Genomic DNA, 21,879 nt, shown 5'->3' with positions numbered 1-21,879 from the left:
ATATATCTATTATCTAGTAGGGATGTGCAAAACATTTCGGATACAGAACAATCGGTACCCGAATCAGGCTGTTGCAGGCAATTTGTGAACAAAACAGATTGCCCAATTGCTGGTCCTGAAAGTTTTGGAGACAAAACAAATAGCCAAAATTTCGGCTCCAAAATTTTTGTTGTTTCAGACCTCTATTTTGTGGCAGTCTCACTGTGTAGTCTCCATTTTGTGTTTGACATCGATTTGAAACAACAAAACCCAGTACCCCATGGGTTAGCAACCCATGGAGGTGGTTGGCACCCTCGCTCTGGGCCACCCCAGCACCCCCCAAGTGCAGTTATGGGGCTCCTGAAACCTCCATTCTTCCCTATGGAGAAAAACCTTAAAGCCACTTGTGGGGTACTGGGGTGGCCCAGAGTGAGTGGTGGTCTAGTGCAAAGAGGGTGCCAACCACCCCCATGGGTTGCTAACCCATGGGGTACTGGGTTTTGTTGTTTCTGAAGTGTTCTGAGTGTAGATTCTTTGGTAGCATATAAGATTTTCAATGACAAACTATGAATCCACACTCATTGCTAACCTTAAAGACACATACACTTCAAAAATCACTTAAAAACCAGCCCTTTTCCCAATTCCTTTCAAATAATCCTGATAGCTTCCTAGCCCCCCTTGGGCACTACCACCCACCACACTCTGCTCTTGGACACCCCTTTCCCCCCGACATAAAGCTATACATTTGCTGACATCTCCATGCTTCTTTATGGAGAAAAACCTTAAAGACGCGTAAACTTCAAAAATCACTTAAAAATCAGCCCTTTGCCCAATTCCTTTCAAATAATTCGGATAGCTTCCTTGCCCACCCTAGGAACTACCACCCACCACACTCCGCTCTATGACACCCCTTTCCCCCCGACGTGAAGCCATACATTTGCTGCAATCCTAATTATCCCCTATGAGGAATTCAAAAATATTTTAACAATTCACCAATAATCAGAGGACTGTCCAATTGCCTTGGGGTTTTGTGGGTGGTAGGCACCCCTGTCTGTATACCACCCACCCCGCTTTTGTGCCCCTAGGTGCTCCAAAATAGCAGATATGGACTGGTTCTGGTCCCATTATACTCTATGAGAAAAATAATTAAAAATATTTCAAATATTCATAAAAAATCGTAGGACTGTCCGATTGCTTCAGGATTTTGGTGGTTGTTGGCACCCATGGGTGCTCCACAAAAAGGTATATTTGCGTGGTTCAAGTCCCATTATACCCTATGAGAAAAAATAAAAATAATTTTCAAAAATTCATAAAAAATCGTACGAGTGTCTGATTGCTTTGGGGTTGGGTGGCAGGTACCACTGGGTGCCAGCTACCGTCCTACCAATTTTTGGATGTCTGAACCAGTTGAAACCGGTTCGAACCGGTTTGAATCTAACCACCCCCTGGTGCGGTTCCAATTCGAACCTGCAGCTCAAACCTGATGACTGGTTCGGTTCAAATTTGAACCTTCGAACCACCCTGGTTCAAATTCAAACCGGTTTGCACATCCCTAATTGCTTTTGCAAATGTTTTTTCAAATGTGAAATTTGAAATGGGAGCATTGCTTTTTCAAATGTGAGGAGAAGCCACCTAGTGGTTAGTCTGTAAGTTTCAGCTTGGCAGAAAGTGTAATGATTTTGGGTCAACATTTGTTGACTGACACTTAAGGAACTGCTCAGAGAGGCTGCTATTGCCCTGTGGCTTGACCATTTATGTGCATCCCTGGGAAATTCCAGCAGAAGCTGTGTAGGCTGTGAAACTCAGAATAAGTTAGTTGGTGACTCACGTGGAGGAATGGCGATGGGGGTTGCTGCCCGGGTGAATTCTGCTGGGCTTTTTGCTAGGCTTTTAACCCTTTGGTTCCTTGTGGATATGAATGCTGTCGAGGTGTTGTTGAGGCTGAGCTTTGCTGAGCTATTAACCCCACATTGCCTTGTGAAGTGGGTAGATCAAACGCTTGCCTGAGTCTATCCAGTTTAACTCTTATATTATTTATGCATCCTAAAATCAGAACGAGAGTTTCTGCTGAAAGCAGACATGCATAAGATGTTGAATGATGAGCTGGTGGTACATACAGGGGGCTCTTCTGGGGGGTTTGGCTCCCCTGTTACTTTGCTCTGGAGGATTACTTGGGCTGGTACTTTTAGATGGCAAAGAAGCAGACTGACTTAATGCTGCCTTCCGAGATGCAGTCTCCTTTGGAGAGGAGGAAGAGCTCTCCATTATCAAAAGCATGAGTCTATTCTTGGTAGGCAGGGTACTCATGATTCGTGTCATCTCTGGGGGTGGAAGATAGGACTCAATCCTCATCTGTTTTTCCTTGTTTGATTTATGCACACTCCTGAATCATTGCTGGGGCTGCTTCTGCTCATTTTTCTGCCTCTGGATGGCATGATTTGTTTGTGGGGGCTAGTACAGAGGGGATAAGGTTGATCTCAGAATGGGCACTTGTGTGGAGCTGCTAGCCGCTCACCATCATGACCCCTCCTCTGATGTAAGTAGAAATAGTAGGACTGTGTTGAGGATGAACTATGATAATACAAAAATGGTAGTTTTTGGTACCAGTAGAATCAAACGGATAATTTGTCAGTAGACGGACAATTCACACCCAGCAAATAGAGCAATGCCTTTCAATATTTGGGTGTCTCCTAACAGAACTCTCCACTTTGTCCACTCCATCTACATGCAGCCCCATTAACTACATGATGTACAGTGGGGGGTAATTTAAAAATTCTTCTTCTCCAGGGGTAGTTAGTTAATAGCTCCTGCACTCAAAATATTTCAGGGAAAAGTAATTCCACAGCTTTTGTATGGGGCAGAGATTTGGGGGTGGAATGTGAAAATGAGTAAGGAACTAGAAATAGTTCAGAATAATTTCCTTAGGAAAATCCTGGACCTTCCCATGGGCACCCCTGTTATGCATCTGAGAATGCAAGCGGGGCTGCCCTCAATCTCTGTTCTAATCTATTTGATACTGCTAAAATATTTTAAGGAACTTGACAACCTTCCAGAAGACCATCTAGTTAAATCATATTGGCACTACCAAGAGGGGTATCAGTGGGCAGATATGCTACCCCATATTCTACAAATGTACTCTATGCCTTCACTAGAGACGCTTAAGTCCTGGTGTGTGGGGGGGAGGTCCATGACTGGCTCCCTGATGCTAGCTGAGATGCTGGTTTCATGCAACGTTCAAAGCCCTGCTTCAAATCTAGTTATGCTGTAGTTCCAGGACTAGTTCTCTTATTTGAGTTGTACCCATCAGTCATACTGTAACTACAGTCAGGTATTTAGGATTATATCTCTTTATTTTCATGCATGCTATTTAGCTAGCTATTATGTCTTTTACTGTCTTATTATATCATCTGCTTTTTAAAAAAAATGATGTATTAGCTATTATGTTTTATGTTTTAATATGCTTTAATAAATGTGTTATGACAATAAACTCACTTAACTTTACAGGACTGTGTTGAGTCTGACAGTCATGTCAAACCTGTTATGTGCTCTGTTGAGCATTCTCAGAAGGAGTTCTGTCAAGACATCAAATCCCAACAATCAGAACTGAGACAGATCCATGTCAGGTTAAAACTCTGTGGGAGCTGTGTCATGGGTATTGGACCCCTGCCCTCTCCTGTTCTCTCCCCACTCTCCTGGCACCAAGTGGGGGTCAGGACAGGAGACACCATATATGATGCCTCATGACTTGCCTTCATCTCACCCCTACAGTTCAATGCTTATTCAGGGTTATTTAATAGAAACTTAGAGATAAATCTCATTGGGGGCTCCTTCTGCTGTTGCCTGCCTACTCCTGCTTCCTCTGTGGGGCTGCTGCCTCTAGGTAACGTGTGTGGGGAGTGAGTGTAGGATTGGGACAAGCCCCTGAGTGACTCAGCTGTTCCTCGGGTCATCTGCTCAGTTTTGGGCTTCATAGGAGGCTGCTTGTGGCGGCGGGCCCGCCACAAAAGGGGCGACACCAAAGTGGGTTGCCCCTTTGGGGGAGCCACTTTGGTGGAGAACGAGGGCAAGTGCTAGAGGGCTTCTGTTTAATCGGTTTTTAGCTGTTTGGGAATTGGGATGAAGTTGCTGCAATGTGTTTCGGTTCATTTGGAGATGGGGAAACAGCGGGCACCTTCGTTGACTATGGGGCAGGTATCCTGGTGGGGGGGGGAATAGAAGAAGAAACGTTAGCAGGTCATCTGGCCATTCCAGGGGAAGGGTAGTCAGAAATTTATTAGCTGTCTCCCCTTCCGGCTCTCCTGCCAGCTCTTTGACCTCGGGGAGCATTGCCAACAATCCACATAGCCTTACTTTGCTCCTCTACAATTCCAGGTTGGTCCAAAATAAGCCTGAACTCATCCATGATTTGATTATGGATGAATGGGCTGACCTGGTATGTATTACTGAGACTTGGTTGGGAGAGGCTAGTGGTCCAGTCTGGTCCCAGCTTCTCCCTTCAGGATATTCTGTAGAGGAGCAGGTGAGGGGACGTGGGTGGGGATGTGGAGTGGCTGTGGTCTATAAGGATAACATCTCCCTCACCAGGGTCGCTTTTAGGGTACCATACCATATTGAATGTGTGTATTTAAGTTTGGGGACCAGGGATAGATTGCGACTTCTGTTGGTGTACTGATCGCCCCGCTGCCCAGCGGAATCCCTTACTGAGCTCACGGACTTGGTCGCGGAACTTGCATTGGAGTCTCCCAGACTTTGGGTGCTGGGGCACTTCAATGTTGGTTTTGGGATCAATTTGTCTGGGGCATCTCAGGAGTTCATAGTGGCCATGACAACTATGGGCCTGTCCCAAGCAGTCTCTGGACCAATGCATATTGCAGGTCACATGCTTTATTTGGTCTTCTACTCTGATCAGGCTGGTGTTCCATGGGTGGGGACTTGTTTGATCTCCCCATTGTCATGGACGGACCACCATCTGGTTAAGGTTGGACTTACAATTACTTTCCACCTCTGCAGGGGCAAGGGGCCTATTAGAGTGGTTTGCCCAAAGAGGTTATTGGACTCGGTAGGATTCGAAGAAGCCTTGGAGGGATTCAGTGTTGGCTTTGCTGGTGATCCTGCTGATGCCCTGATTGAGAATTGGAACAAATGCCTCCAAGTGTCCCCTCCGACCCGCTTCAAATTTGGCCCCTTGGTATACAGAAGATCTACGGAGGCAGAAGCGGTAAGGTAGGCGACTGGAGCGCAAGTAAATAAAGACTCGACTCGAATCTGACAGATTATGACATAGAGCACATTCAAAGATTTATGCTCAGGCAATAAGTACTGCAAAGAAGTGGTTCTTTTCTGCCCATATTGCCTCTGCATGTTCACGCCCAGTGGAGTTGTTCAGGGTTGTGAGGGGACTAGTATCAACCCCCGCTACCATGAACCAGAATTTGGAGTCATCAGTTATCCGCTGTGACATGTTTAAAGAGTTTTTCGCAGATAAAATATCTCAGATTCAGGCCGATCTAGATGGAGACTCCACAATTAATTTGATGTCTGAACTCCTCTTATGCAATTTGACTGGATCAGTTTCAGTTTGTGACTCGTGAGGATGTGGACAAGCTGCTTGGAGTGGTGAGGCCTGCCACCTATTCTCTTGACCATTGTCCAACATGGCTTGTTCTATCTAGCAGGGAGGCTGTTGAAGGTGGCCTGGTAGAAATAATAAATGTTTCTCTGAGGGAGGGCAGGATGCCTCCTTTTCTCAAGGAGGCAATTATTAGACCTCTTCTAAAGAAGCCTGCATTAGATCCCTCAGAGCTGAGCAATTATAGGCCTGTTTCCAATCTCCCATGGCTGGGCTAGGTAATTGAGAGGGTGGTGGCCTCTCAGCTCCAGGTGGTCTTGGAGGAAACTGATTCTCTAGACCCATTTCAAACTAGTTTTCGGGTGGGCTGTGGGGTGGAGACTGCTTTGGTCGGCCTGATGGATGATCTCCAATTGGAAATTGACAGAGGAAGTGTGACTCTGATGATCCTTTTGGATCTCTCAGCGGCTTTCAATACTATCGACCATAGTATCCTTCTGGAACATCTGAGAGTGTTGGGGATGGAGGCCACTGTTTTACAGTGGTTCTGCTCCTTTCTCTTGGGCAGATTCCAAATGGTGTTGATTGGAGATTGTTGCTTTTCAAAATCTGAGCTTAAGTATGGCATCCCTCAATGCTCCGTACTTTCTCCAATGCTTTTTAACACCTACATGAAACCACTGAGAGAGATCATCAGGGGATTTGGAGCGGAGTGTTACCAGTATGCTGATGACACCCAGATCTACTTCTCTATGCCAACGTCTTCAGGAGCTGGCATATCCTCTCTAAATGCCTGCCTGTAAGCAGTAATGGGCTGGATGAGTGAGTATAAACTGAAACTGAATCCAGATAAGACGGAGCTACTTATTGTGCGAGGTGAGAACTCCAGAGACGATGTTGATCTCCCTGTTCTAGATGGTGTCGCACTTCCCCATAACGAACAGGTTCACATTCTGGGACTACTTTCTCAGGTTAAGGTGGTGGCCAGAAGTGCTTTCTATCAGCTTCGGCTGATACACCAGCTGCGCCCGTTTCTTGAGATCAATGACCTCAAAACAGTGGTACATTTGTTGGTAACCTCCAGACTTGACTTTCGTAATGCACTCTACATGGGGCTTCCTTTGTATGTAGTCTGGAAACTCCAGTTGGTTCAGAATGCGGCAGTCAGGTTGGTCTCTGTGTCATCTCGGAGAGACCACATTACTCCTCTGCTGATGGAGCTTCACTGGCTGCCAATAGGTTTCCAGGCAAAAAACAAAGTGCTAGTTATAACGTATAAAGCCCTAAATGGCTTAGGCCCTGGGTATTTAAGAGAGCATCTTCTTCACTATGAGCTACACCACTCATTGAGGTCATCGGTGGAGGTCTGTCTCCAGTTACTTCCAACTTGTTTGGTGGCTACACAGAGACAGGCCTTCTCGGTTGATGCCCCGAGATTGTGGAATGTGCTCCCTGCTGAGATACAATCCTCCCCATCTCTGGCAATTAAAAAATATATATCTGAAAACCCATCTTTTCACCCAAGCTTTCCCAGCTTATTAAAACTGTCTGTTTTTTATTTAATATCTGATTTTAAATTGTTGCATTATTTTAACTTTTATGTGTTTTAATTGTTTTTATGTTAACCACCCAGAGATGAACGTTTGGGCAGTACAGAAGTTTAATAAATAACAATAACAATAACAAATTAATTTCCTAGTGATTGCCAGAATTTCTTGAGATGGAAATGAAGCTTTTTTCCCCACCATTTTCTTCAGAGAAAGTCCACAAGGAGATAGAAGATGTGTTTGGTTCCTCTTGCTTAATCTACTATCAAGATCATAAGAAACTGCCATACACTAATGCAGTAATTCATGAGATCCAGCGATCCAACTATGTCTTCTTATTTGGGATTCCTAGACAAACTGAAAAGGATGTGAACATGCAAGGTTTTCACATTCCCAAGGTATAGAAGATTTACATGGCTGCTCTCTGAAAAACTGGTTCATTTTGTGCCTCAGTAGGCTTTTTGTATGATCAAACCCCGAACTCAGTGACCACACATTTTAAAGCTTAGAAGTTTTATTCAAAGAGGCAGCTCTCACAACTGCCAAAAAGTGAGCTAAGGGAGCCTATCCCACTTTTTGGTGGTCATGTGCTGCCACGGGAGCCAAGCAGCTCCCAGCATCAAACCGCCCTAAGTAACCCTCTCCTTAGCCCAGGTTAGCAGAGTGAGCGCTCTGCAAACCGGGGTTAACGGAGTGTGTGTTGCTGTGGCATGGCTCTGCACCACAGCAACTGACAAGGAGACCCCCCAACAGGGAGGCTAAAAAGCAGCCTCCCGGCTTGGGGGTCTCTCCAGCATAGCACAGATGCTGGAACTTCCGGGGGCAGCGGGGCCCCTGAACTCCCAAGCCCCTGCCAGCTCTGTAGCAGAGCCAGCAGTCGTGCGAATGGCCGATCCGCCCACCCAGGGTGGTATGACGGATCATCTGTGGGGAGGGCAAGCTAAGCCTGCTCTCCTTGCTCAACCCCATCTGGAGGTTCCCGCTAAGTGTGGGAACTGCCTCAAAGACTTAAGGCATACAAAATGGTAAATGTGTGTCAAAAGATATATCAAAATATAAGCATAAGCAAAGTATAACATTTTAAGAAGGATAAAACATGTGGCACTTGAAGCTATTATTAAGAGTGAAGTTGTGAATAATAAAATCCACCCCAATGTTCACTAAACCTTTTCTATACGAAATGAATCTAAACCACTTAACCTTGACCCCTAAAGTAAAAATTATATTTACCCTTCTAGCACCTTTAGCTATTTTCAGGCCTGTGCAAAAAGGATTCAAGAAAATGCTTAAATAAGAAATTTCATAAAGAATCAGCTGTTCGGTGGATAGATAAGTATATAGGAATATAATAATTTGCCTAGATGAAGTTTATATACTTCGAAGAGGATAGTATACTTGAGACTACTGTTGTGAAGGAGAGAAGGGAAGAGAAAAATAAAGAGCAATAAAGAAATAAAGAAAAATAAAGCGCAATAATGCATCTTGGACAGAGAGGGGAGGTTCAAGTGGAGAGAAACAAAGGAGAGATGTGCCAGAAGGGAAGGTAAAAGATATAGGAACAAAGAGAGATAATCTGCTATTTTCCTACATACTTCATATTTTATACCCCAAAAGTCCAACTTATCTTCTTTGTCCATCCACTCAGACCCTGTATTGGTTTCCGTTTGTTGCACTCAGGATTCTCATTAGCTCTTTGGGTCCTCATGTAATATTCTGTGTTGATCATGTCAACCTGGATCTTATAAAATTCCAATCTCCCACTTTTGATAAGGCTTGATTACTTCCGCAATAAACGACTGTCTTCAGGCCTTGTAATTCTTCTTCATCATCCCTTGATAAAGTACCAGAAACCATATACCAACTTGACAAGCCACGGGTGGAATAGGTCTTCCAGTCTCCTCCTCACAAACATTTTTATTATTTATTTATTTATTTTAATACATTTATATCCCACTCTTCCTATAAAGAGCTCAGAGTGGTGTACATGCTTTTTTAAAATCCTCACTACAACCCTGTGGGGTAGGTTAGGCTGAGAGCTACATGACTGGTCGCAGCTTCACGCCCTGGCATCTCTAGGGTAGAGCTGGAATACAATAATAAGAATGAAAACAAAATGTACATCTCTGCATACATTCTGAATCAACGGTTTCTTCCTTTCAGGGGACCCTTATTGTTCCAGATCTGCACTCTGTTCTTCTTGATCCTGAACAATGGGAGACACCTGAAAAATTCAACACAAATCATTTCCTGGACATGGATGGACGGTTCATGGCTAGAGAAGAATTTCTGGCATTTGGTGCAGGTAAACACAGAAATTATCGACCCTGTTTATGGGATTGTTTCAGTTAAGCAGAGATCTGTATTAACCTTTCATGTTTAGAGAACAAGTGGTTGTGGCTATTAAATAATCCGACTTGCATAAAACATGAACTCTTATTATTTCTTAAATGGCGTAACTGAAGGCAACACCTCTCTTTTTTCACAAGGTCCTACAGTCTTCTACTGAGTCAAACCTCTGACCTTGTTCAGTTCAGTGGTTGTCATGGAGGTCTCTTCAGGAACCTCTTTTCCAGCCCAGCTACTTAATTAAGAGGCTCATAACTCACCATTCCCTGAACTGAACCTTTGATATTCAGAAGGCAAAGCTATGACTCCTTCCTAATGGCCTGTCCTCTGGAAAATTTCTCTCAGCTCAAAACAGTACAAACTAAATTTCTGAGGGCTATTTTCCAAGTACCCAGGGGTACACCTAATGCCACCCTTCATAGGGACATATAACAAAAGGGCCACATGTGTAAAGAACAAACCAAAACCAGCAAACAAACCGTGTGCAAACAGCAAATATATATAAACATGCAAATTCAAAAATAATTATACTTTTAAATATATGTGTCTTGAATTCCTTAAATAATTCTTTAAACTCTTTAAATAAACACTAGAAAATGTCCAAAATTGCCCAGAGCACAGAATAATGAAGATTGTAAAAATATTAGTCTTGCAAAATCAATATGAAGGACTGTGATGTAACAACAGAACACCAAAAAAAATTCACTATTTCCCAAAGTAGTTGGCAAAGAGAAATAGACTGTAATGATTGTCCGTTCTGCTATCTGAGGCTTGTGAGGATAATAATTCTTTTGTTTGTAAGTGCTTGACATAAAAAGATATGTTGTAATAATAGTCCGTTCTGTTATCTGGAGCTTGTAATAATAATTCTTTCACTGGCAAGTCCTTAAAAACTGTCCGGATATTCAGTGTTTTTTGCCGAGGCTTCCTCACAAAGGACTACAGAATAAAAGTATTATCATCAATTCTATAATAAACAATATAATAACCACTGTTAAAATTGAAACAGCAATTCAAATCTCATACCTTATCAGCTCTGTGTTCTTTCTAAAGATAGCGTTTTCTATGTAAGAAATCACGTTGAAAGAGAGCTATATATACATTTAACAGGACGCCCAGAGGGCTTCAATTTACAATCATGCACCTTGAAACTCCTGCGTGCAGTCAATCTAGATAAGCTGAGTCATACTGCTCATAAGGAGACCAAATATTCAACAACCAGTATTGTTCATTCAAGAAGTCATAGCAAAGATCCATTCTAAATGTAAATAAAGCAACCCGTATCCACCCAGGATTGGTAACATATGATCCCAAAGGAACCATCAACAACAAAGGAAGATAAACAAACCACCAGAGGCAGAATCACCCACTCTAAAATGGGGCTGAGCTCTCATTAGAGGAAACATGCCAGGTCCAAATGCGTATTCAAGCCCCCTGGCCCCACCGATCTATACCTATAAATAAGTTCAGCTTCTTTATGCATAAGGATTTTCCGTGCATCCTCTCTCCTGTCAATGTGTGGTTTGTATTTAAATAAAATACAAACATTGAAGTCATTTTCAGAGTGTTGCTTGTCAATGAAATGAGGGATTAAGGGAGCCTCCATATTACAATTTCTAACTCTTGAAATATGTTCAGAAATTCTCGTTCGAAGAGGGCGTGTGCTCATTCCAATATATATCATGGGACAAGTACAGGCAATCATATAGACTATATTCTTTGTGCTACAATTCCCAAACAAACCAGGAGCACCCCCATTCTATTGATGGTTGGAATGTATACTGATGTATCATTCAGAATCACCTCACAAGTCTTACAATGGCCACATGGAAATATACCCCTTATATCATCTTTGTGACATGGTGTTCTGTCAACATCTGCTCTAATCAAAATATTGCCTAAGTTTCTAGCATTATGAAAGGCCACAACAGGTAACCTTTCACAACCTGGGATGTCATCAATTAAATGCCAATGTCATCTAACCAAATTTTTAATTTGATAGCCTAGAGTAGAAAACTCTAGGGACCATGTCAGCCGCTGTGTAATAGGTTTTCTAAAAGATTTAAGTAGAGCAGATCTATCCATAGATCTAGCTCTAGTAATGGCCTTAGATAGAACTGTATGAGGATAACTTCTGTCCCTAAATTGGGCTAACATAATATTGGCTTCCCTTTCAAATTCTGTAGAATCAGTGGCAAAACGTTTAATTCTTAGTAATTGACTATAGGGGATACTATCCTTTATTTGCTTAGGGTGCCATGAAGAATAATGTAAATACGATCTTCTATCGGTAGGTTTGGTATATACTCCAAAAGTAAGATACCCCTCATTATTTAATCGTACCCTAATATCCAAAAAAGGAATGTCCTGGTCATTAATTTGGCCTGTAAACTGAATCTGAGGGTGAATCTTATTCATCCATTGCATGAACTCGTGTATATTGTCTGGGTTGGTGTAAATCAAAAAAATATCATCCAAATACCTCCAAAACATATAAATTTGAGAAAGAAATGGGTTAACTTGAGGATTCAAATACTATTTGGTTTCCAGGGAATTCATAAATAGAATAGCCACATCCGGAGCTACTGGTGAGCCCATAGCAACTCCTCTGATTTGTAAATAGAATTGCTGCTGAAACTTAAAATAATGTTTTTCAAAGATGAGATCTAGCAATTCAAGTAAAAAGAAAGTGGGTGGGGGGGATGTTTATCAACCCGAGAATCCAAAATATCTTCAATAACCATTCTAGCCTGCTCCAGAGGTATACAGGTATATAGTGATTTAACATCCATGGTCACAAGAACTGAATTGGGAGGAATAAACTTCCCTTCAACTTTTTGAATAAAATCACTAATATCCTTAATATAGGCAGATGTTTTTAATACAAAAGGTTTAAGTTAGTAATCAACATATGTGGCAAGGGGGGCTAAAGCAGGTCCAGAGCCACTAAAGATAGGTCGCCCTGGAGGGGGAGAGATCCCTTTGCGTATTTTAGGCAATATATATATAACCAGAGTGTGTGGATACTGGTTAATCAGGAAGGTGGCTTCCTTATTGGAAATGATCCCCAAAACTAATGCTTCTTCTACTACTATTTTAATCAGCCACATGATGTTTTCAGTGGGATCACTATTGATAGGGACATAACTGTCCCGATCTGCTAATTGCCTATCAATTTAAATACAAATCTTTTGTATTTAAAATCACAAGGGCTCCCCCTTTGTCTGCACATTTGCTTACTATATCTGGATCGCTAGATAGTTGGTGGAGCAAATTTCTCTCCTCATAGGTAAGATTGGAGGGACCTAGAATCTATACCTCCCTCGCTTTTCAAGTAATGCCAAATCCCTTTCTACTACTTTTTGAAACGTGGCAATAGCCGGGTTGTCTATAGCTGGTACAAAAAAAGAAGGAACTTTAAATGGATCCTGTTGATATTCCGTATTGGATCCACAATAAGATCTCAGTTTTAATAATCTTATTTACTTATATAAATCAATGCGGGTCTGCAAAGAATTATACATAGGTTTTGGGATAAAGTTTAAACCCAATGCCAATACTCTTAATTCATGAGTTGTAAATTGTCTAGAATTTAAATTTACAGTGGAGGATTCCTGAACCGGGAGTGAGGTCTCCCTCTCCCCTGAAAAACCAATCCATCTTTAACCAATTTGGTTTTACGCTCAAGAAAAGGTCTCTTCCTCATATGAGGATCCTCCTCCTCCGATGAATTGCCAGTATCAGTTCCAGTTCCAGACCATTCTAAGTGATACCATCTTTCTAGATTTATTAGCCATGGGTCTAATGCAGTGGCCTCTTTTCCAGCCCAGCTACTTAATTAAGATGCTCATAACTCACAATTCCCTGAACGGAACTTTTGATATTCAGAAGGCAAAGCTATGACTCTGTCCTAATGGCCTATCCTCTGGAAAATTTCTCTCAGCTCAAAACAGTACAAACTAAATTTCTGAAGACTATTATCCAAGTACTCAGGGGTACACCTAACGCCGTCCTTCGTAGGGAAGCAGGGGTCACCACTCTGAAAGCAAAAGTATGGTTTTGCATAATTAAATTTTGGTTAAGCCTGGTCTTTTTACTGGCTGGTCTTGCCCCTTTAGTGTTATCAGACATTTTTGTTTCTAAATGGAAATCAGCTTTGATTTTAAAATTGCATCACTTGGGAACATCTCAAGAAGCTCTTAATGGGTGAGGATTAGAGCAGGCGCTTTGCTTTGTGAAACAACGACTCTGAGATATAGATTTGCAGGAGGAGTCTGCATGGCTGCCCAAGGGAATATACCTTGGTTCTCAAATCTTTAACCACAAACCGGCTGAATATTTAGACCAGATTTTGGTACCAAAATTTAGATTTTTGACCCTCGCACATTTGAACACTCTCCCTTCAGTAGTACTTGATGGTAAATTCAAACGACTTCCGTATGATCAGCGCAGTTGCCCCTGTGGCTCAGGGGACATAAAGTCTATTACCCATGTTATTCTTTATTGACAATTCTACAGGGATGCTCATACCACATTCATTGCACCCATTTTAATCATTTATCCTGGCCACACAGACCAATTGTATTTGGAAATTATGTTGTCAAATTTTAAACCTTTAATTTCAGATAATGTGGCAAAGTTCTGTTTTGTGGTGCCGAAGCTCCGTAAAGACTGTATTAGACTGTATTAGTAATTTGAACATTTTGTAAATCTCGGAATTCCTTGAATTTTGTTATTAACTGTTAATCTGGTCTGAGACCGTAAATAATTTATCTGTCTGTCTTCCTAATGGTCCCTTCCAAAGCAATGTTCCATTACCATGAGCCACGTTTAGAAGGTGGTGGTGGGAGGTGGGAAAGTGAATGGATCGCTCATCAGTGTACATTTAGGCTGTGGCACTTGAAGCACAATCCAGCTTGATGACTACTTCACCTATATTAAGGCTGCATACAGACAGACATAACTTGAGCAGGAGTCTTTCCAAACAGTGATGGAATGAAGTTTTGCTAAACATGCTGGGAGTAGTTTCTACAAGGGGACCATTTGCAGCAACATCAGGACAGTGGCAGAAGGTGCCCTTCATACAACCAGTAGCAATTTTTAGCTCCCCACACCCCTGACGATTCACAGTTACGGCATATTATAGATGTCCTTAATTCTTGCAGTGTGCAGAATGGCACTTCCTGTCACAGTAAATCCACCTGTCGGGGAAATCTCCCAGGGATCCCATTCTGGAACTGTAGTCATCCATGTTTGGATGGCAATCCTGACTTCCAAACTGTATGGAGCATTGAACCACCAATTGTCCTTATTTCCAACAGAAGCAAGAAGTGCTAACTGTGCAGGGTAGTGATTTCCACAAGGGTCAGTCACAAAGGCACTCCTAGAGAAATGTTCTCTTTAAATGACTGACTTGTTTTAAAAGGTACTAGATAAACACCTACCTAGATAAACATGCTGAACATCCACACACACATACAAAGCAGTTTTTTAAAAGTCAATAATAGGAATAGGTGGAATAGGTTATTATTTATGTGTTGCATTTCCTCTTCAGGAGATCGTGCATGTGTCGGGGAGCAGCTGGCACGGGTCGAGCTCTTCATCTTCTTCACCAGCCTGCTGAGGGCATTCACCTTCCAGCTGCCAGCAGGAATCAAAGAACTCAGTCTAGTACCTGCATTAGGACTCACAGCACATCCCCAGCCTTATAAACTCTGTGCCATTCCCCGCTGCAGTACATAAGAAACCTTATACATGAATGGATTATTCTTAACTTCAGATTTTAAATCTCCCTTATTCCTTTCCCTCTCCTGTGCACAATTTCTGCCTTGATTTGCTCCAATTCACCCTGTCCCAGAATGTATCCATTGTCAGATTCATCTTTACAGAGGGAATTCAGGCATCTAACTGCCATCTAATTGCTTGCCCATTCAATCCTTATCCCCTGACAACTGTAACTCTTCCTAGCTTACTTTCTTATGCAGAAATGCCCAGTACTGAGTTACTGCATTGTATAGCAGTAGATATGTCTCATTCTGTGCCTTTCAGAGATTAAAAAAAAAAATCTACTTCAATAAACTCTTTGGTGAAATATACTTTCTCAGCTTTGGGTATATTATGTATTGTATGAGGAGAAGTGGACTGAATGCTTAAAAGAGAAAAGTACATATTAAGAGGAATAAGCAGTGGACTGAACCATCCACTTACTAATATTGGATGTAATACTATTGGAGGAAAGGGCACTACTTTATTAAACATTTAACACTGTAACTGGCAAGAAACTCCACCCCCAAAGAGGGTCTGACCCCCTTTCATCAGAGACAGAGCCTGAGAGAGATTTTGATGATGCAGAGGAAGGAACAGCCTTCCAAGTCAGTTTGAATTTGGAAATTGGGTCATTTGAAAGAGAAGTCTTGGTCCCACCTGGAGCCTATGGGATAAGATTCAAATATACTGGAGCATGGTCAAAAATAATGATAGTGTCTACATGGCAATGAACAACAGAATATACTAACAAGCTGGAATTTAAAAGTAGACCACTTCAAAACCATTCTTATGTATACAGAAAATAAAAAGGTACTCCCTGCAAGGTCAGACATTTATTTTTATTTATTTTTGCATTTATATACCGCCTTACGTTAAAAAGACAACCCCAAGGCGGTTTACAAAAGTTAAAAACATACAATAAAAAGACAATAAAAACATCATGTTAAAAATATAAAAACAGACATAAATACAATACAACAAATACAACAAATAAAAACACAAAGAGGCTGCAGTAGAAAACGATCATGTAAAAGCCTGGGTAAAAAGCCAAGTCTTTAAAAGCTTTCTAAAAGCCGCGATGGAGTCCGAGGAACGAATGGCCACTGGGAGAGCATTCCAGAGTCTGGGGGCAGCAACAGAGAAGGCCCTGTCCCGAGTGCACGACAGCCAGGCCTCCCTCATTGTCGGCACCCGGAGCAGGGCCCCCTCAGATGTCCTTGTCAAGCGGGCAGCAACCCTTGGGAGCAGGCGGTCCCTCAAATACCCCGGGCCCAAACCGTTTAGGGCTTTAAAGGTCAAAACCAGCACCTTGAATTGGACCCGGAAACGAACCGGCAGCCAGTGCAGCTCTTTCAAAATGGGGGTGATATGTTCCCAACGGGCAGCTCCGGATAAAACCCTCGCTGCCGCGTTTTGCACTAGCTGCAGTTTCCGGATATTCTTCAAGGGCAGCCCCACGTAGAGCGCGTTACAGTAATCCAGCCGCGACGTGACTAAGGCGTGGGTAACCGTGGCCAGATCTGCCTTCTCGAGAAAGGGACGCAGCTGGCGCACCAGCCGAAGCCGTGCAAAGGCACCCCTGGCCACCGCCTCCACCTGAGCTTCCAAAAGCAGAGCCGGGTCCAGTAGTACCCCCAAGCTGCGTACTTGCTCCTTCAAGGGGAGTGCAACCCCATCCAGAACCGGTAAAATCTCCTCATCCCGATTGGCTCTCCTACTGACCAACAGTACCTCCGTCTTATCCGGATTCAATTTCAGTTTGTTAGCCCACATCCACCCCATCACGGCCTCCAGCCCCCGATTCAGGACATCCACTGCCTCCCTAGGATCAGATGACAAGGAGAGATAGAGCTGAGTGTCATCTGCATATTGCTGACAACTCAGTCCAAATCTCCGGATGACCTCTCCCAGCGGCTTCATGTAGATGTTAAACAGCATGGGGGACAAGACCGATCCCTGCGGGACCCCACAGGCCAACGGCCACGGGGCCAAGCAGTAGTCCCCCAGCACCACCTTCTGAACCCTCCCCTCAAGAAAGGACCGAAACCACTGCAACGCAGTGCCTCCGATTCCCATACTCGAGAGGCGGCCCATAAGGATACCATGGTCGATGGTATCGAACGCCGCCAAGAGGTCCAGCAGAACCAACAGGGACGCACTCCCCCTGTCTAGTTCCCGGCGTAGGTCATCCACTAAGGCGACCAAGGCAGTCTCAGTCCCATACCCGGGGCGGAAGCCAGATTGAAAAGGGTCCAGATAATCCGTATCATCCAAAACCCTCTGCAGCTGGGACGCCACCACACGCTCTATCACCTTGCCCAAAAAGGGGAGGTTAGACACAGGTCTATAGTTGTCCAGGTTGGAGGGATCAAGGGAGGGCTTTTTTAATAGAGGTCTTACCACCACCTCCTTAAGGCACGATGGCATCCTGCCCTCCCTTAATGAAGCATTAACGATCACCTCCAACCATCTACCTGTCCCCTCCCTGGCAGCTTTTATTAGCCATGAAGGGCAAGGGTCAAGAGTGCACGAAGTCGCCCGCACACTGCCCAGGATCTTGTCCACATCCTCAGGCCGCACCAACCGAAAAGAATCCAACACAACGGAACCAGATGGTACCAAAGGCACGTCTGCCGGAACTGCCAAAACTCTGGAGTCCAGGTCAGCACGGATGCAAGCGACTTTATCTGCAAAGCGACAGGCAAACTGATCACAAAGAGCTGTAGATGGCTCCTCCCCCATTGTCTGGGGGGATGTGTGGAGCAAGGTTTTCACCACACGAAACAGCTCTGTTTGCCTGCACTGAGCAGACGCAATGGAGGCGGAGAAAAAGCATTTCTTCGCCGCCCCCACCGCCACGGCGTAGTCCCTAAAATGGGCTCTAGCCCGTGTTCGGTCGGATTCGTGACGACTCTTCCTCCAGCGTCGCTCCAGCCGTCGCCCGAGTTGCTTCATCGCCCTAAGCTCCGAGGAAAACCAAGGAGCCGAACGGGCTCCACCAAGCCGGAGAGGGCACTTGGGGGCAACCGTGTCAACAGCCCGGGCCATCTCTCCATTCCAGAGATCAACCAAGGCCTCGACAGGGTCACCAGCTCTGGACACTGGAAACTCCCCGAGGGCCGTCTGAAATCCAAGCGGATCCATAAGCCTCCGGGGGCGGACCATCTTAATTGGCCCACCACCCCTGCAGAGGGCAGACGGAGCAGTCAAACTAAACCCCACCAGGTGATGATCTGTCCATGACAAGGGAGTGGTCTCAAATTCCCCCACCTCCAGATCATTTATTTCCCGGTCGGCAAAAACCAGATCCAGAGTGTGTCCTGCCACGTGGGTAGGGCCCGATACCAGTTGAGACAGGCCCATGGTTGCCATGGAGGCCATGAAATCCTGAGCCGCACCCACTAGGGGGCCTCAGCGTGGACATTGAAATCCCCCAAAACAATAAGCCTGGGGGAACCCAAGGCCACCTCCGAGACCACCCCCGCCAGCTCAGGTAGGGAGACTGAAGTGCAGCGGGGTGGTCGGTACACCAACAGAATCCCCAGCCTATCTCGGAGGCCCACCCTCAAGGACAAACACTCGAAATTCTGAGATGGCCTGACCGGGCACCTGGAAACGGGGAGGGTCTCTCGAAAGATGACTGCAACGCCTCCTCCCCGACCCTCGAGGCAGGGCTGCTGCACGATCTGGAAACCTGGAGGACAAAGCTGAGAGAGACCAACCCCGCCCAGCGGATCCAACCAGGTCTCCGTCACGCATACCAGGTCAGCACGCTCATCCACAATCAGATCGTGGATGAGAGATGTTTTTGTGTTAACTGACCTGGCATTCAGCAGCAGCACCCTAATCCTCGAAGGAGTGTTCCCAGAGCTCCCTAGGGTCAGAGGATTGGGAGAAGGGCCGGAAAAAGGAACAGGCCTCAATTGCCTGGACCGTTTTCCCCTGTAACGGCCTGCCGAACTCCCACCGCCATACCTCCCTCTGCCCGCTACCCGTGATATTGCCGCCCCCACTCCAGGCCCACTTTTTCGCTCCCCCAGGCACATCTCCCCAGAATAAACCACCACGGCTGCTTGGCTTAATAAAAAACCAAGACCAGACTTGCATGATCTCCTGCTAGCTTCTTGATTGTGGGAAGACAGATCTTCAGGGCAGAAGGAAAGGATCTTCAAGGCCCCAGGCAGCTCACCCCATGGCTGAGAGCCACAAGGACGAGAGCCCTTGTGCTCTCGCCCTTCGGCTCACGCCAAGAGGCTCACGCCCCTGGCCCAGCCTGAGCTTTAAAGCAGCAGAGTCAGCCCCACAGATTGAACACACCTGAAGAAAGGTAGGGCAGAAGCAGAAACACAGTCACTGCCAGCCCAAGATCTTCCCTCTTCCCTGAATGTAAGGCTGATCTAATGAAGGAGTGGCATTTACAGGAGTAGTTGTGTGTTCCTATCAAAGGTGGGGTCCAAAGTTTCATTAAAATCTTCACCAAATATGGAATGATCATATTCTGTCAATAATAGGTGGTAAAGAGTGGAGTGACAAAAGTCTGCAGAGTCTGTATGCAGCTCATAGATGTTTACTTTACTAAAGCGAAGGACAGAAGCAGACTTTCGGGTCAGTGATTCCTTTCAACATTTGCTAGCATGAATTCTTATGCATCAGAATCTTATTCCCCAACACCCTAGACTTTGTTGCACAGTGTCGTGAACTGCTATCCCAGCTATCCCTACAGGATTTACAACCCCCGGAGAGAGAGTAAACAGAAAGCAGCAACGAAACTGGATGAAGGAAAAATAAAAGGCTCTCAAAGAAAACAGTAAATGAATTAAGTCCCCTGAACTGAAACTAGGTACCCCCCTCTAACAATAACTGAGTAATAAGTGGAAGAAAAGACAGAACAAGGAATGAAACAAGCGAAGGACACAGAACAAGGAATTAAGGGAACAATATAGGGAAGTACAGACAAGACAAACTGGAACACAGAAAAGAGATAATTCCAAGAGCACAGTAACTGCTGCCAGCAAAGTTGCAAACAGCAACTCAGCCATGAGAGACTGTTGAAAATATATGGCTCAACAGAAACAGGAACCAATCAGGCTTCCCTGAGAAAGCAGTTTGGCTTTCTTCCCTGTTATCTCCTGCACCTGCGTGAGTTCCTCTGAGCCTGCCTCTTGATACTTCTTGTACCCAGACCCCGGCCAAGAAGACACAGAGACATTTTTTAATGGGAGAAACGGGCCACGCTTTATTAATATAACAACAGGCATGGCGGACTGAAAACAAGGTGATTAATCACCAACATAAAACAGTGCAGGCACCTAGGCATGGGCTAGGATTCAAAACGTCCTACCCATCGCCTGCAAGGGCGACACACCCTGGCTCAGGAAAGAGGCAGGTAGCTCCTGCCCAATTCCTTCAAAGCCAACCACCCCCTTTAGAAGAGGGGATCTGAACAGCTTCGGATCTTTACCTCCCCAGACCGCACAGCCCAAAGGTAGGTGAAGTCCTGAAGCAGGTTTCTTGGCAATCCAAGTCTTCCCGTGCCGCACAGGCCACAAGGAAGCGATTGACCAATCCACCTTAAAATGTCCAAGGGTGCTCACCGATAATCTATACCTCCTTACCCCACAGCTCGCACTGTTCCTGCCACCCAGGAAGGTTAGCCATCGCTTGACCTTCCTGCCCCACGCCTGCCTAAACTTTCAGCAAGCACCTCACGGATATTACGCAGATACAAATCACAACCTTTTTCGGAAAGGTGAACCCCGTCGAGGCGGAATAGCTCGGGAAAGCGAGCAGCTATATCCGGCTGCCGCACAACAGACCCCCCAGCTGCCAACACCAATCTGCCTATTGCAGCTGAAATTTTTCTACACGCCTTCTCCAAACTGAGGCAAAAGTGAGCGCCCCGCCAAACTCTGCGTTGGAGCCAATTAATCCAGATTATGCGTACACTAGGCATCCACCTGCGCAAAGTAGTCAAATCCGAGGAGGCTTGCTGAAAGATGGTGAGGCCAGGCCGCCGGCCCAAATCATTCTCCCCCAGATGAAGAACCATAATGTCGGGAATGGGAAACCTATCTAAATGATCCCTCAACGCTGGAAGTAACTGATTCCAGAGCATGCCCCTCATGCCCAACCAATAAACTGAAGCTTTGCTTCCCAAACCCAGCTGGGATCCCCAGCGGGAGGTGCTGGCCCGCTTGAAAGCCCAGAAGACCAACGAATGGCCACACATCAGGACTCGGACCGGGACCGCCACCCCGCCAGCACCTGCCAAGAGAAAATAACAAGTCAACAATGCAGAAAACAACTGTCCGCTGTCAGCGCACATATTGCCTAACCGCCATGGACCTCCACCGTCCAATTCTCTGAACTTCAGACTCGTGCAGCCCAATACGCGTAGCGGTGGTAGCCGCACCAATACGAAATGAATGCAGGGTAAGTCCCTGGAGAGCGACCCCGGCGGCCCGCAGAGCCTTCCTCAACTCCGTTAGGAATTGATATTGTGTAAGAGGAGTCTGATCACTGTGGGTAAAGAGACATCCCCCCGAAAAAGGGCCTAGCCCAGTGTAATGCCTCAGGGCCACTACCAGGCACACACTTATATCCCTGGCCGCCGCGAGGCGAACCATCTGGCCCCTGCCCCTCTGATCCGTCTTGGAGCAACGAAGGAGCAAA

At 45.1% G+C, this 21,879-nt stretch overlaps 1 protein-coding gene across 1 annotated transcript in view; it reads left to right on the top strand.

Annotated features, from left to right (window-relative positions):
* The window catches only part of LOC128350627 (cytochrome P450 2J2-like), a 46,478-nt gene extending 31,205 nt beyond the window's left edge, over positions 1-15,273 (top strand). The window contains exons 8-10 of the mRNA XM_053309017.1: positions 7,306-7,493; positions 9,256-9,397; positions 14,996-15,273. Of these exons, the coding sequence (XP_053164992.1) occupies positions 7,306-7,493; positions 9,256-9,397; positions 14,996-15,183 (518 nt within the window). The 3' untranslated portion in view covers positions 15,184-15,273. The remainder of the gene's footprint in view (positions 1-7,305; positions 7,494-9,255; positions 9,398-14,995) is intronic.
* Positions 15,274-21,879: the final 6,606 nt, after the last annotated feature.

This window comes from Hemicordylus capensis, chromosome 3 (assembly GCF_027244095.1).
Source record: "Hemicordylus capensis ecotype Gifberg chromosome 3, rHemCap1.1.pri, whole genome shotgun sequence".
NCBI lineage: Eukaryota > Metazoa > Chordata > Lepidosauria > Squamata > Cordylidae > Hemicordylus > Hemicordylus capensis.
The sequence above is the reverse complement of the archived record's forward strand: the minus strand, read 5'-3'. Positions and strand labels throughout refer to the sequence as shown.